General features: G+C 55.0%; 1 protein-coding gene across 1 annotated transcript; it reads left to right on the top strand.

Annotated features, from left to right (window-relative positions):
- Positions 1–7,008: 7,008 nt before the first annotated feature.
- On the top strand, positions 7,009–15,445 carry LOC115526188 (testis specific 10 interacting protein). The gene is made up of 8 exons (XM_030333673.2): positions 7,009–7,137; positions 7,913–8,046; positions 8,155–8,834; positions 9,014–9,161; positions 11,434–11,604; positions 14,159–14,258; positions 14,459–14,583; positions 15,296–15,445. The coding sequence occupies exons 1-8, from the start codon at positions 7,009–7,011 to the stop codon at positions 15,402–15,404; spliced, it is 1,596 nt and encodes a 531-aa protein (XP_030189533.2). The 3' UTR covers positions 15,405–15,445.
- The last annotated feature ends 588 nt before the right edge of the window (positions 15,446–16,033 follow it).

Raw genomic sequence — 16,033 nt, forward strand, 5'->3', positions numbered from 1 at the left:
CAAGATCGTGATCTGAGTCAAAGTCAGATGCTTAACTGACTGAGCCACCTAGGCACCCCTTGGGTCTCAGTTTTTTGCATTGAAAGCCAAGCGTAAAGCTATAGTTCAAGGGCTCCACATTGCTAGGGTCCAGACCCCCTTGCAGGCAGAACGGGAGGGGAACAGAGGAGGTAACACCAACCCAGTATCCACCTCAACCCCGGGAGATGTACAAGAGGGGGCAAGGAAGAGAAACCTGGGGTGATGGGCTGGGCTTCCTCTCTCCTCAGACTTTGACAGGGCCTCAGAGAACTGTGTTCCCAGAAATTTGGAAAGATCTAAGCGTTGGAGTCTGACCCAAGGAAATGGAAATGGCACGGGGACAGGCTGGGCAGCTGCTGCCTTCCTAGTGACAGGCGAGGGGCTGGTTAGGGAGTGGACTGCCTGTGATCCAAGAGTGAAGCAAGCCTCCAACCTCAAGGGGCAGAAGACGCGGTGGGTAGGATCCAGGTCAGGACTAGCTTGACTAGCTTGACAGGAAGTGTGTCCAAGGGAGCACCCGATGGTGATGGGGGTGATGGGGACTTTGCAGAGAAAGAAATTCTGGGTGCAGAGCAGGGGCAGCTTCTGGCGCCAGGGGTTGTGGCTGAAAGTTCGCAGTAGGGTCTCTGGAGCACCCATAAATTGCCCCAAAAAGAAAGCCTCAAGATGGGTCCTGCCGGTCCAGAGTGCCTTCCATGCCCTCTGCTCCTCCTTCCTTTCTGAGTTCCACCTCAGGGGAGATATAATTTATTCCTGTGAAGTATGTATATATTTAAAAAGATGCTGGGGCACTTCTGTCTGGCTCAGTCAGGGGAAAGTGCAATTCTTGATCTTGGGGTCATGAGTTCGGGCCCCATGTTGGGCACAGAACCTACTCTAAAATTTAATTTTAGTTTTAATGTTTTTATTTATTTTTGAAGGAGAGAGAGAGAGAGACAGAGCATGAGTGGGGGAGGAGCAGAGAGAGAGGGAGACACAGAATCCAAAGGAGGCTCCAGGCTCTGAGCTGTCAGCACAGAGCCCCGACGCGGGGCTCGAACTCCTGAACTGCGAGATGATGACCTGAGCTGAAGCTGGATGCTTAACCCACTGAACCACCCAGGTGCCCCTGCAGTGTATCCTTGTTCGTCCATTGGCTCACAGGCTAGTTATTGAGGGTCCACGATGGGCAGGCTCTGTCCTTGGTGCTGAGGATACAGCTGTGAACACGAATGAAGTCCCTGCTCTCCCTGAGCTGAGAGCTAACTGGGAAGGACAATCAAGAGGAACAAATAAGTGGATTCAATAGAAGCTGTATTCATTTGCTGAGGCCGCCATGACAAGGTACTACAGACAGCAGAAATTTCCACCACAAGAATTTACTTTCTCACAGATCTAGAGGCCAGAAGTCTAAGATCAAGATGTTGGCAGGTTTGGGGGTGCCTGGGGGGCTCAGTCGGTTGAGTGTCTGACTTCGGCTCAGGTCATGATCTCACAGTCTGTGAGTTTGAGTCCCGCGTCGGGCTCTGTGCTGACAGCTCAGAGCCTGGAGCCTGCTTTGGATTCTGTCTCCCTCTCTCTCTGTCCCTCCCCTGCTGATGCTCTGTCTCTCTCTGTCTCAAAAATTAAAAATTAAAAAAAAAGATGTTGGCAGGTTTGGCTTCTTCTAAGGCCTCTCTCCTTGGCTGGTAGATGGCCATTTTCTTCTGGTGTCCTCACGTGGGCTTCCCTCTGTGTGTGTCTGTGTCCTGATCTCCTCTTCAGGGAGAGGGCCACCCCTATGATCTCATTTTAACATAATCGCTTCTTTTTAAAGATATTTATTTGCTTTATGAGAGAGAATGAGTGTGGGAGGGGCAGAGAGAGAGGGAGAGAGAGAATCCCAAGCAGGCTCCATGCTGGCAGCACAAGCCCGATTCGGGGCTCAATCTCACGAATCGTGAGATCATGACCTGAGCTGAAATCAAGAGTCAGATGCTTAACTGACTGAGCCACCCAGGCGTCCCCTTAATCACCTCTTTAAGAGCCCTATTCCCAAATACAGTCACATTCTGAGCTACTGAGGGTTAGAATGTCAACGTCTGAATTTAAGGGTGAAAGGATGTCAGCCCATAGCAAACGGTGAAGGTTAGAAAGTGACACGTGCTGGGGCACCTGGGTGGCTCAGTCGGTTCAGCATCTGACTCTTGGTTTCAGCTCAGGTCACGATCCCAGGGTTGTGGGATTGAGCCCTGGGTTGGGCTCCACTCTGAGTGTGGAGCCTGCTTAAGATTCTCTTTCTCTGTCCCTCTGCCCTTCTTCCCTGCTTGTGTGTGCTCTCTCTCTAAAAATAAAATAAATTTAAAAAATAGAAAGTGATATGTGCAATGGGAAAAGGCAGAGTAAGAGGGGTTGAATGCGTGTTTTTGGTGCAGGTTGTAGTTCTAAATAGGGTGGTCAGGGTGGGGTCTCTGTAAAGTAGACATTTGAGCACTACCTTGGAAGAAGTTGAAGGCCTGAGCCACACAGACATCTGGGGACAGAGCATCCAGGTAGGGGGAAGGGCCAGGGCAGAAGTGAGACCCTGTCTGATGTATCCCAAAGAAGAGCTAGAAGCGAAGGGTTGGAGGTGGGATAAGCAGCTGAGGACGAAGTGGGAGGGCCAGTGGAGTTGGGGGCCGGGTGACCATAGGCCATTGTAGGACTTTGACTTTGAGTGAGTTTTCAAGACCATTGCAGGTCACATCTGCAAGGAGGCTACTATCAAAACAAAATAAAATGCAGAAGCAAAACAAAAACAAACAAACAAAAAACCCCAGAACATAGCAAGTATTGCAAGGATATAGACAAATTGGTACCTTGTGCATTGTTGTTGAGAGCGTAACATGGTGCAACCAACTATGGAAAACAGTGTGACGATTGCTCAAGAGATTAAACATAGAATTACCATATAACCTGGTGCTCCCACTTCTGAGGACACACCCGAGAGAATGGAAAGCAGGGACTGGAACAGAGAGCTGCGCGTCCACGTTCACAGCGGCGTGGTTCATAGTGGCCGAAAGCTGGAAACAACCCAAGTGCCCATCAACAGGTAAATGGGTAAATGCAATGTGCTAGATGCAGTCATGGAATAGTACTCGGCCTGAAAAAGAAAGGGCATTCTGACACATGGTGCAACATGGATGAATCTTTTTTTTTTTTTCAACGTTTATTTATTTTTGGGACAGAGAGAGACAGAGCATGAACGGGGGAGGGGCAGAGAGAGAGGGAGACACAGAATCGGAAACAGGCTCCAGGCTCTGAGCCATCAGCCCAGAGCCCGATGCGGGGCTCGAACTCACGGACCGCGAGATCGTGACCTGGCTGAAGTCGGACGCTTAACCGACTGCGCCACCCAGGCGCCCCAACATGGATGAATCTTGAGGACATCACACTGAGTGAAACAAGCCAGTTACCAAAGGACCAGTATGATAGGATTCTACTTACATGAGGCCCCTAGGATAATCAAACACGGAGAGACAGAAAATAGAATGGTGATTGCCAGGGACTGGGGAGATGGGGAGTTATTATTGAATTAATGGGGACAGAGTTTCAGTGTAGGATGATAAAAAATGTTCCGGAGATTGATAACAGTGATGGTTGCACAACATTTTATAAGTATACTAATGCCGCTGAATTGTCCACTTAAAAGTGGTTAAAATGGTAGTTAGGTGAGTGTTGACAGTGGTTTGAGCTCAGGTGGTGGAAAATGTTCCAACTCTGAATACACTTTGACATGAGGATTAACTGTCAGATAGGACGGAGAAGAGAAAGGGGAGTCCAGGATTTGCTCAAGGAACTCGAAGGATAGGGGTGTCTGGGGCGCTCAGTCGGTTAGGGTCTGACTTAGCTCAGGTCATGATCTCACAGTTTGTGGGTTCGAGCCCTGCATCAGGCTCTGTGCAGACAGCTCAGAGCCTGGAGCCTGCTTCAAATTCTGTTTCCCTCTCTCTCTGCCCTCCCCAGCTAGGGCTCTGTCTGTCTGTCTCTCAAAAATAGGTAAACATTAAAAAAATTTTTTTTAAAGAAACTGGAAGGATAGATAACCACTCCTCCAAGATGGGGAGGCCTGTGGGGAAGATAGAGAGCTCAGTTTGGGACCCAGTATGCTTGAGATGCCTAGTAGACATCCAGGCAGAGGAGTGGAGTAGGAATTTGGCATTTGGGAGAAAGGAATCGAGTTCCAAGTGTGAGAGAGATGCCAGGAGTACTGATAACTTTGAGACTCATTTGCAGATAGATGGTATTTCAAAGACGAGCCTGGATGAGACCACCAGGAGCGTGAACGTGGACACAAAGGACCACGGGCTGAGCCGGCTCCTGGGAGGGGAGGAGGGGCCAGCAAAGGAGCTGGGAAGGAGTGACCAGAGAGGTAGGAGGATCCAGGGCATCTTGGGTTAACAACAGGTCAGGTGGCTGGTGACTGAAGCAGGAGCAGGTGGGCGGCCTGATGGGAGAGGGTCCAAGAGAGAACAGGAGGGGGAGATTCATGTTGGCAGTTGAGACTGAGTTGACAGATCAGCTCTGTCAGGAGGTTCTGTTGCCAAGGGGAATTGAGAAATAGGGCAGCACTGGGGAAGGAGAAGTGAGGTCAAGAGAGAAATCACGGCACGCTTGCGTTGATGGAAATGATTCCAAAGACGGTGAAAAGTTGCCCAGGAGAGAGGGGGCCGATTACCGGAGCCACGCCCTTGAGCAGGCAATAAATGAATATATATGAAGTGTGTATGTAAGTAAAGTAGAGTAAGGGCACAGTGGCACTTCAGGGGACATTTTAGGGGGACATTTGGCAGGGGACATTTTAGCAGAAACCTGAAGGAAATGGGAGAGTGAGCCATAGGGATTCTGGAGAGAGAGCATTTCAGGAAGAGGCAGCAGCAAGTGCAAAGGCCCTGAGGTGGGACTGACTGGTATCCTGAAGGAGCCGTGTGGTTGTACCAGAGTGAGTGAAGGGGGACAGTGATGGGACCTGCAGAATCATGCGGCAGACAGACCAAACAGGACCTCGGAGGCCGTGGTGGGGACTTTGGCTTTTGCTCTATGAGAGATGGGGTCCATCGGAGAGTTTTGAACAGGATCTGGCCTTAACGGGATCGTTCTGGCTGCTGAGTACAGAACAGGATCGGGCAAGAGCAAAAGCCAGGAAGAGGCCAAGTGATCCAGCGGAGAGGCAGTGGTGGTGGTTTGGGGTGGGGGGGGAGCGTGTTCACAGTGGAGGGGCTGGATTCTCTATGAATCCTGAAGGCGGCACCAGCAGGGTTTGCTAGCGCGTGGGGTGTGGAGTGTGGGAGAGAGGAACCCAGGATGCTGCCAGGGTTTTGGTCTGAACAACAGGAAGGATGGATGTGGCCTTGACCGAGATGGGGAGAGTCTTACTTTCGACACGTCAAGTTAAGATGCTCACGCGTCATCCAAGTGGGGTGTCACGTGGCTGTCAGATAGCAGTCTGGAGTTTTGGGGAGAAGTCAGGGCTGAGACATGTCAACTTGGGGGCGGGTGGAAGGCGGAGGATGGCTTGTGTCGGACCGGATGAGCTCCCCTGAGAAGTGAGCGTGGCTAGAGAAGGAAAGAGTCTGCCCACGCCTCGTGAAAATACAGACCCGAGAGGCTCAGACCTGCCCTCTGCCGCGGAAGGAAGTGGCCCAGAGTTCGTCCAGGAAATCAACTGGGCGGGGTCTGGAGAGGGCTTGCCCTCTACCTGGGCGCTTCTACGTGACATTTGGGAGCCGAGGCAGTTGGGTGGGCATGGCAGCCACCAGAAGAAGCGGAGTTGGCCTTTTTTTTAGGGCCAAAAGATCTCCACCTGAATCATTAATGGGGCTGGATGTGCTCCTTGTAGAGGTGCTGCTGGGATGGAGCCTGAGAGCAGATGAGGGTCCTCGGAAACAACGCTGCTGGGATGTACTTCCTTGACCTCCGTCGCTGGGGCCGCACCGTTGGCTGAGTAGCCACAGCTCTTACACAGCAGTTAGGATGAGCTGTGGGAACGTTCTGTGTGCGCCTGTGTATATTAACTGACTTAATCCTCACTACGACCCCAGGAGGTAGACGCCATGATTACGGCCCCAACCGTTATCTGCTGCTGCCTCCCAATAACGATCGGTTATCATTAGCGGTCTAATAAGGGCAAACCTTTGCCGAGTGCGCTGCCTTTATGATTCCATTTGATCCTTGCAACACACCTATGGGATGGCCTGTGAGTTCCAGTTTCTCAGAGGGGAGAGGTGAGTTGCCCAAAGTCACAGAGCCGGTGCGAGGCCAAGCCAGGCCTCCGGCCAGACCGCTCGGTCTCTGGGGCCTCAGCTTGGCGCCACATCCCTGCACTGGTGGTGGTGGTGTCCCATGGGGATTTGCCACGACAGGGCCTTTTGGCGATGCTTAGAAGTTTGGGATAAGATTTAAAGGCTCTACATCCCTCCGGAGCCTCCTCTGGGCCCGGGTCTGCCTGCTGCCTCCCTCCTGGGCCTGGTGTGCAACTTCCTGGCCTTTCTTGTCCTGCCAGGACCTGGGGGGCCACGTGGTTCGAAGGAGATCTTGTTGTGAGAGTTCAGCTTGGCTCCCATAAAGCCTCATTTGAGCTGGGAGACAGCCCAGGAGGCAGGAGGAGGGAGCGGGCCCATCTCAGGCGCCGCCCGGCCATCTTCATAGGATGTGAGGACCCTCCCAAATGGTCTTGAGGTCCTTTTCACAGACAGATGGGAAAACACAGGCTGAGTGAGGGCAGGGGACTTACAGCAGGTCAACAAAGAGTCCCACAGGGGCAGGGCTTGGCCCTGGGTCCCAGGACTCCCAGCCCCGGATCATTCCTCAGCATCCTCCTATACTTTCCCCCCTGGAAGGAAGTTGGCCTCACATACCCTGACTGACCCTTCCTGGCCTGCTTTTTGCCGGAGCCCTTGAGACTGGCTGAGGACTGGTTGCCATAGAGATGGTGGGGAGGGCAGTTCCAAGGCCGGCAGATGGGGGTGGGGGATGGGGCAGGACACCAACATGCGAAACACCCACCAACAGCTGATCAGGACTACTTCGGGGAGACCAGGGCGGGACACGCGGCTCCAGGCTCCAGTGACGACCACAGGGCTGCTCAAGTTTCTGTCGGACATCCCCCAGGCTGAGCAGGTGAGGGAGGCCCTGTGGGAGGACTTCCAACTGCCTGGAGGCAGGCTGGCTGCCTGGGGTCCACATAGGCCAGGGCTGAGGGAGGCCCTGGAGAAGCCATGAGATTGAGCTGAGGCCCAGGTGAGAGACGGGGGGCGGGGGGGGGGGGAAGGGGACAGGGACCCTAGGGAGGCCTAAGTCGTCCAGGGTGAAGATGAGGAAGACACCCAGCGATGACTCCCAGCCTTCTGGTGGAGTGATTTGGGGAACACTGCAGGAGGAGGAGGGTTTTGGGAAAGATCATGAGTTTCCTCCACCTTGACTCCGCAAGTCCAGGACCCCATGGGGCCATTCAGAAGAGCTGCCCGGGGCCCAGAGGCGGCACTGCACGTGGTGACAGATCTGGGCTCTGGGGACAGACTCAACATGATCAAGTCCTGGCTCCGCTTACCCGCTGGGTGACCTAAGTCAAGAGATTTCCCCTCTCTGAGGCTGAGTGTTCTCATCTGCAGGATGGGGGTAACAGTGGAATATAGGGTCCTCGGGAAGGTTAAATGAGTTACTGAGAGACAATTCTGAGCATCTGGCAGGTACTCAGTAAGGAGCAGTGGTTGCTATTTGAATACTAAACACTGAGATGGTGATCAGTCGGTTATACTGGTAACAAGAGTCCAGGGGGCGCCTGGGTGGCTCCGTCGTTTAAGCGTCCAACTTCGGCTCAGGTCATGATCTCGTGGTTTGTGAGGTGGTCCAGGAGCCTGCTTGGAGCTGGGCCTCCTCTCCTGTCTTCACTCAGGGGAGGCCTGGGAGCGGTGATGGTGTAATTCAGGGCCGGCAGCCGAGGTCTCGGAGTGCTGGGCAGACGGCAAAGAAGGACCGGAGACCCAAGGCCCGGAACAAGAAAGGGCATAGCCCTGCTGAGGCTGAAGAGTAAGCAGCTGTGCGACCGGCTGGGTGGGATGTTGGGTGTCAGGCCCCGTGGGGGGGGGGGCCGGCATCCTGACCTTGACCCCTGCTCCCTGTCCTTTCCTTCCTCAGTCTCATCCCTTCTGCTCCTCGGAAACCCTCCTTTCCCTTCCAGTGGGCCTGGGAGAGCTTCCTCACTGATGGTCGGGCCCTGCTTCAGCCTGACCACCAAGCCCCGCCCTTGCCCCGAGCCGTCACCCAGCACAAGGCCAGGCTCAAGTCCACAGCCACCCTCCCAGATGCCCACGGCTTCTGCTGGAAGACAGAGGTGCCAAACCTGGAGAGGAGCCAGCAGCTCAGGGCCTGGGACGGCATCCCTACCCCTTGTGGCAAAGGGGGGAGCCAGGAACTGGAGGCCCCCAGTGAGTGTGACCTCCAGCCACCTGGGAAGAGGTCAGGCTCAGGATCAGAGTCTGAGGAGGGCGCTGAGCCGGAAGCCCTGGGTGCTGAGGAGGTCGAGAAGGGTATGAGCCCTGGTGAACTGTCCCAGCTCCTCAAGAGGGGGTCGGTCTGGGAAGAGGAGCGGTTTGCAGGGGTGACAGAGGAAGCTGAGGAAGGGGAGCACAGGGCCCCCCATAGAAGGAGGGCTGGTTCGCAGAGAAAGGGGCAGAACTCTGGCGAGGAGGCCTTGGATGAGGGTGACCTACAGCGCAAGGCGAGCAGCTCCAACCTTCGAGGGCCGCAGACGAGGAAGTCAAGGGCCAAGGAGCTGGAGAAGCTGCAGAGGCAGTTACACCAAGAGTTGGACTGCGGTGAGTGTGGACTTCAACGTTTGGGTCCCCCAGGAAACTACACAGCGGGGAGACAGGTTGGGGAGCCGGCACCCTGGGCCAGCAGTTCAGACAGGGCTGTGCTGTGCTCCACATACTAGGCAGGATCACCCGATGGGCTGGGAGGGGGGCTACTCTCTAACTTGTCCCGTTGTGGACAGGCCCTGAAAAGCAGCCCTGGAAGGCTTTGCGGGCTGCTGTGCAGGCCTCCAACCGGAGTGGGAAGACCTATGCCTTGGGAGATGAAGAGACTTTCCAGTTTGCCAACTTTCCTAACCGTACCTTCCACAAACGACAGGAGGCCACCAGGTAAGGTGGAAGAAAAAGGAGGATGGGAAGAAAGGACAGGAAGTAGAGAAGGAGCCAGTTCTCTAGAGACATTGAATCATTCATCGTCTCATTCATTCCTTCATTTATCCATTCTCCAATCTTCTGATCATCCAATCTTCTATGGATCTATCCACCCACCCACCTGTCCTCCCTCCCATCCATCCATCCATCCACCCACCCACCCATCCACCCACCCGTCCTCTCTCCCCTCCATCCATCCATCCATCCATCCACCCACCCCCCACCCGTCCTCCCTCCCATCCATCCCACCCATCCATCCATCTCTGTCTTCTTGGCCAGCTATCTATCGACACAAGCTACTTTTCATTCATTTCCCATCTTCTATCCATCAATTAATCTATTAACTAAGTGATTAATGCAACATATATTGAGTATCTACTCATGGGTCCTCAGGATGTAAAGATAAAAAGACTTGGTCCTAGCCCTGAGAAGCTCAAGGTCTGTTGGAAAAGGAGACGGATGGGCAAGACAGCAATGAGGGCAGTAGAGTTAGACAATCGCTATACTTGGGGCTTAAACAAAGGACAATGGGAACAGAGGGGGAAAGCCTGGAAAGGGGGCACTGTTGCATTGTCTAGGTGAGGGATGATAAGGGCATAAACCAGGTGGTCATGTGAATGGAGACGGGGGGATCCATTTAAGAGATATTTGGGGGCTGGCTCAGCAGGTCTTGGTGACTGGTTAGAAGTGGCAGGTGAGAATCCACTCAGCACTCTAATAGCACCCTCCAATTCTTGCTGCCATCCCCTGCTTGCTTCCCATGCTTCCCAGTGTGCTTAGGACAAAGCCCAGATTTCTTGGTAAGGAGGCTCCTGTCTCCCATGCCAGCCAGTCAGAGTGCTAGAATGCCCCATGCTCTCCCTCCCTTCTCTACCGGGACTGCCCCTCTTCCTCATTCACCTAGGTAACTCGGATGCATCTTTCAACTTCCAAGTCAGGCGCCCTCTAGGAAGCTCTCCCCTGTGCTTGCCTCCACCATAGCTTTTGCCACGCGGCATTGCATTGGGGTCCTGGGGTACCTGTCTATCCCCGTGTACAGAGCTCCCTGAGGACAGGTACCAGATCTTATTGATCATGGCCTCTCTGGTGCCCCTACACAGGACCTGGCACCAGCTGGTGCTCAATAAATACGTGCTGAGTGAGCGACCGCATCTTCCCTTTTATTAGTCCAACCATGATTGAATTATGCATGAAGTCACCAACACTGAGTTTCTAGTTAGGTTAAGAACTGTCCTAGGTGCTGGGGAGACACTGGTGGTGAAGAGGAGAGATAAGGAACCCTGCTCTCGTGAGGCTTACGTTCTCCTTGGGAAGAAGGATAATTAATAAAGAAATGAACAAGATGTATAGCTAGAGGCAGAAGGGGTGGTCAGGGACTCTCCTTCTCTCTGACTTTTTTTTTTTTTTAATTTTTTTTTTCAACATTTATTTATTTTTGGGACAGAGAGAGACAGAGCATGAACGGGGGAGGGGCAGAGAGAGAGGGAGACACAGAATCGGAAACAGGCTCCAGGCTCTGAGCCATCAGCCCAGAGCCCGACGCGGGGCTCGAACTCACGGACCGCGAGATCGTGACCTGGCTGAAGTCGGACGCTTAACCGACTGCGCCACCCAGGCGCCCCTCCTTCTCTCTGACTTTTGAACAAGGACCCAATTGACAAGAAGGAACTGGCCATAAGAGCTGGGGGAAGAATGTTCCACATGCATCTAGATGTTGTCTATTCAACCGTCCACACCATTCATCCATCCGGTCATCCACCCATTGATCCCATCACCAATTTGTTTCTGTTTCCCATCCATTCATCTATCTGTCTGTCCCTCAAACCCAAAGGCATTAACCCAGTTCCTGCCAGAGATGGGGGTCAGAGAGAACAAGAGCTGGCCCCTGCCCTCAAGGAGAGCTGCTCTGCAAGGGGAGGTTAGCAATACACGTGGGGTCACAGGTGCACCAAGCCCCACAGGGCGGAGGATGTCCACCGTCGGGGCACACAGCTGGCTGGAGCGGGACGAGGCCTCCAGGAAGAGTAGCCAAAGGCCCCGAGGTGGGCCAGATGCGGCCCTCATCACGGCACGCTTCCATGACGAACGCCATTCCCCGGGCCTTTGGCTCTCTGGGCTCCTGCAATCCCTGCCTCAGGCCCCCACACCCCTCTGCCTGCTCCTGGTCTCCACGAGACTGCTGCTCCTCCCAGACTTCTCCCACCTTCTTCTTTCCCTCCCCCCTCCCAAGAAGCCTGTTGCAGGCCTGGGAGCGGCAGCAGCAGGAGGAGTTGCAGCGGGCCAAGCTGCGGAGGGCCCGGGAGCAGCGGGTACAGCAGCAGGTGGCTTGCTGCCTGGCGGCCTATGCGCCCAGAGGGAGCCGGGGGCCGGGCGCCACCCAGTGCAAGCTGGAGGAGCTGAGGTAGGAAGCCTGGCGCCGGGGAGGGGCTGGTGGGGAGAGGGCAGGGGAGGCAGCGCGAGAGATGTCAGATGTCAGACGAAGGACAGAGGAGATGCAGACCTCCCCTCCCCTCAGGGCTGAGTGAGTCTCCGCAACCATCTTCCAGGCCACTTGGCCGCGCTTTACCCGTGAAGACACCGAGGCACTGGCGGAGGAGGAGCTGAGGCGAGGTCACCGGCTAGTAAGACCAATCCCGGCAGCTGGCAAAAGTTCACGGTTAAAATGTTCTGCCTGCATTCCCACTCGTTCTAATCTTCTCCGATTTCAAAAGCCGGGGATGCTTCTTACAAAAAAACTCCGCCATTACCGGAATAGTTAACATGGCACGTAAAGCGAGCCTGGGATCTCACTCCTGGGGACAACCGTCCTTTGCCAGCAGGTGAAGAGTCATCTGTTTCATTCTCTCCCTACATTTTCACGCTTAAAAAGAAACGGGCACATGTGTATTTAAAAGTTTTTTAGACTCATAACAGGACCATGAAGGGGGCACTAGCATCAGAACGATAATTCGACAGAGGAGGAAACTGAGCTCAGGGAGCTTAAATAATTGGCCAAAGGTCACAAGGGAGCTGCACAGCTAGGATTCCAACTTGGGCAGCCATTGAGTCGCGCTGCTACGTGGTCCCGGAGCGCTCGGATACCCAATCTGCTGATAAAGTGCGCCACGATGGTCCCCCCAAAGCCCTACCTAGTGAAACAGAGAACACAAATAAATATGGCCACCAGGGCCGTTGACATTGAGCACCTACTGGGTGCACCTGGCAGCAGGGTAGATCTTTCCACAACTCATCTCCTTTCATCCTGGGAGAAGGGCTAGGTCAAGGTTGAGTGGAGTGCTGCGGAGAGACCAGAAGGTCTCTGTCCTGCAGCGACCCACCAAGGACTCAGTGGGCTTCTGATCACCTACTCTTTGAGGCTCAGTCTTATCATCCCCAGTTCCGAAGATGAGGAAAGCGGGACTCTAAGAAGTCAAGGGTGTTTTAAAGGAATCCTTGGCCAGTGATGGAGGAGAGGCCTTCTCCGCGCCAGACCTCAAGTTCATTGCTTTTTAAATAAGGCAGGAAGCCTAAAGTTCAGAACTCCAAGGGACGGACGTCAGTGAGAGGAGTGTTTCCCACACACCTTTTATTTTCTACTTGAGGGCAGATATATGCCACGGGCTCTCTCGGCCCTTACAGCCCGTGAAGTTTGCTCTCTCCGAGCCGCAAAGACTCTGCCCTGCGCAGGAGAGGCTGGCTCAACTCAGGTCACCCGGTGGTAGGGAGGCTATGTGACTTCCTTTCCTTCCCAGATGCTGGACAGGGCTGACATCCACTCACAAGGCTTCCTTTCTGCCTGGGGCTCCAAGATGTGGACTTCCTCTCCATTCTAACGAACAGCCTCAAGAATCAAGCAGGAAAAACATGCAAGACCTCACAGGCGGCACAGAGACCGAACGCAAGCTGGCGCTCCCCACCCCCACCTCCTGTAGCTGCTGAAATGACCTCTTGAATGCCGAAGACTCCATCTGGCAATAACTCCTGTTCCTGGCCAGGGGTTTTCAAATTCATCTCTTCTTCTCGAATGGAGGAAGCCTCCTTCCCTGGCACGTAGCCAAAGATCCTGGCCGTGCCAGGCAGGGTTCTTCCACGGGGCCCCGGCACATTTGCTAGAGGTCCCAAGTGGGTCCTGGGGTCTTGTCTGCTTCTCCCCTCCCGTCCTGTGTGTGGGTGCTGCCACCAATTCCCGAGACCTCTCCTGCGTGCTTCGCAGGATTCCTGGTCTCGGGTGTTAGTACAGCCAGGGGGCCCCTCCTGCTGCCAGGATACCCGGCTTGAAGAGCAGACACATTTCAGACAAGTGCACAGACTGGGTTTTTGTAAATGGATTTGTGCTTCCCCCGTGCAATCCTGGTATTTTCGGGATGCAGTCTGTCATCTGCAACATATTTCTTTTGTCCCTCCCTCCCATTTCCCAAGCCGCGTGCTTATAAAAACCACAGAGAATGGCGGCAAGCTTGTGTAATCCCTGCCATGGCGCAGAGGAAACCGAACCCAGAGCCCAGACTGGGGCCTTGCCCAAAGCCACAGCCAACGGCCGCCGCTTCTTCCTCACAGGTGCAGTGTGAGGGGGCGCAGAGGTGTAAACGCAGGGAGGGGAGAGGCCCTGCAAGCTGATGCCCAGTTGCTCCGAAGCCGGAGCTGGTCCCTCCGCCTGGGGGTGGCCGGGATGCTAGATGAGCTCCCGGCTGCGCAGCCTGCAGACTTGGGCTCGGGGCTCAGTCTCTCACTTCCCAGCTGTGCGACCTCGGACAAGTCCCTCAACCCCCCTGGGCCTCCGGCTCATCATGGGCAAAATGGAGCAAATAATTTCCACCCCGCTGACCTCAGGAGGAACCCGGGGCGAGGCTGGGAATGAAATGGCTTTGCAAGGTAAGGGCGGGGAGGACGTCACGTCCCTAGAGAGGAGGAGTGGACTCGGGACCGGGGATGGGTTGTGCTCGCGGCTGGCTGCCCACAGGTCCGTCTCCCTGCAGGCGCCAGGAGCGACAGCGCTTTGCTCAGTACCAGGCAGAGCTGCAGGGCATTCAGCACAGGGTGCAGGCCCGGCCCTACCTGTTCCAGCAGGCCATGCAGGTGAGGCCTAGCCCCTGACGAGCATCAGTCTCCCCGAGAGCAGCGCTTCTCATTGGCTGAGTGCGTAGGGATGTAAGTGAGAGTGGGCCCCCTTAGACGGGACCCCGGGGCCACCGCCCATCCGGAAGCCCTGGGACCTTCACACGCGGCACCACCCGTCCCCGGCAGCCTGCAGAGCAGGAACGCTTCTCTTTCTTCAGGCCAACGCCCGGCTCACGGTGACCCGGCGCTTCTCCCAGGTGCTGTCAGCACTGGGACTGGATGAGGAGCAGCTACGGGCTGAAGCAGGAAAGGGGAACCCAGAGGGCGCCTCCGGGAAACCCAGGTGAGGCCGTCTAGCTAGCCAAGGAACTGGCTCTGCCCAGCTACAGGGAGAAGGGAAGTGGGGGGGCCACCGCCAGTACTCTGGGCCCTACAGGGTCTCCCCTAGCTGTGGCCCTGCCCATCTCCAGCCTGGGCTGGACCATCTGGGAAGGAGCTGAGAAAACTCACCAGCAGCCATGTTGATCCGCCCTGGATCTAAGTCCTGGTGGCCCAACCCCTCGGCCCGAAGGACACTGCCTAGCTCTAGCAGTCAATCGGTCCTTCCCTAGGCCCTGTCCCCCAGGTCACCCGAGGAAGGCAGGACCGGGGTGATGTTCTCCAGATCCCAGTAAAGAAACTAAGGACCTGAGGGGCAGGGTCCTGTCCAAAGACACAGGAGCAAATAAGCAGCAGAGCCGGGCTGGGAATCTGTGGCCAAATGAGTGGCCACACACCAAGACCCCATTGTGGGGTGGGGCCCCACAAGTCACCCCCTGCATACTGTCCCTTGTGCTTTAGAACAAGGTGATACACAGCAGGGATTATGAGGCCCATGCATAAGGACACTGAGGCTTCAGGAGGGGAAATCACTCGCTCAGGGTCTCACAGCATAGGAGCCAGATTTGAACCCACATGTCAATAATGGCCATTCCCCTCCTACAGCCCAGGTCTCCTTGGGCATGGGGGTGGGGAGCTAGAAACCCATGGTCTCTACCTATGTCTTCGCCTTTAAGGAGCCACAGGTCAATGAGGGTAAGGATGGAGCACTCTTCTGAAAGCCCCCCAAAGGCAGAACCCACTGGAAGCCAGCCCAACAGGCACTCCACTCCAAGCCCAGACTGAGCCCAGCTCCTAAGATAATGATTAAACGCTTTACGGAAACACACTGTGTAATTTCTGGTGGTGCTGGGAAGAGGCTGCAGGTTGGGAGTAGGAGGTGGCAAGTGGGTAGGCAGCAGCCTTAGCTTGTCCCATCACCCAGGAGCTCTGGCTGCCGCCCAGGAGCTGCTCCCGCCCAGCACACACAGCCCTGCCTCTGCTCCCGAGTGGGTCGTCGCATAGGGCAACAGCTGCGGCTCCCCCACCCCCATTTCCATCTATGCTGGGTCTTAGGAACTCAAGAGTGAATAGGATCTGGCTTTTGAGAACTCCTGGTGCGTGTGTGGGGTGGGACCTTTAATGGGGTACATCACACCATAACAGGCCAGACGGAGCAACCGTGGGGTGGTGGGAGTGTGAGGAGGGATTATGTGAATTGAGCCTTTTTTTTTTTTAAGTTTATTTATTGAGAGAGAGGACACGCGCGAGCAGGGTAGCGGCAGAGAGAGAATCCCAAGCAGGCTCTGCACTGCCAGGGCAGGAACTCAGGAACCTTGAGATCATGACCCCAGCCGAAGCCGAGGGTCGGAGACTCAGACGCTCAACCGACTGAGCCACCCAGGCGCCCCAATTGGGCTTTTAACTTAATTTCA

This window comes from Lynx canadensis, chromosome D1 (genome assembly GCF_007474595.2).
Source record: "Lynx canadensis isolate LIC74 chromosome D1, mLynCan4.pri.v2, whole genome shotgun sequence".
Lineage (NCBI taxonomy): Eukaryota > Metazoa > Chordata > Mammalia > Carnivora > Felidae > Lynx > Lynx canadensis.

Bases quoted from the DNA above. Each gene is read 5' to 3' on its own strand.
- LOC115526188 (XM_030333673.2), top strand. From the start codon at position 7,009: ATGCGAAACACCCACCAACAGCTGATCAGGACTACTTCGGGGAGACCA. The intron at 9,162-11,433 runs GTAAGGTGGAAG...CCCCCTCCCAAG, and splicing joins AAACGACAGGAGGCCACCAG to AAGCCTGTTGCAGGCCTGGG. The intron at 14,259-14,458 runs GTGAGGCCTAGC...CTCTTTCTTCAG, and splicing joins TGTTCCAGCAGGCCATGCAG to GCCAACGCCCGGCTCACGGT.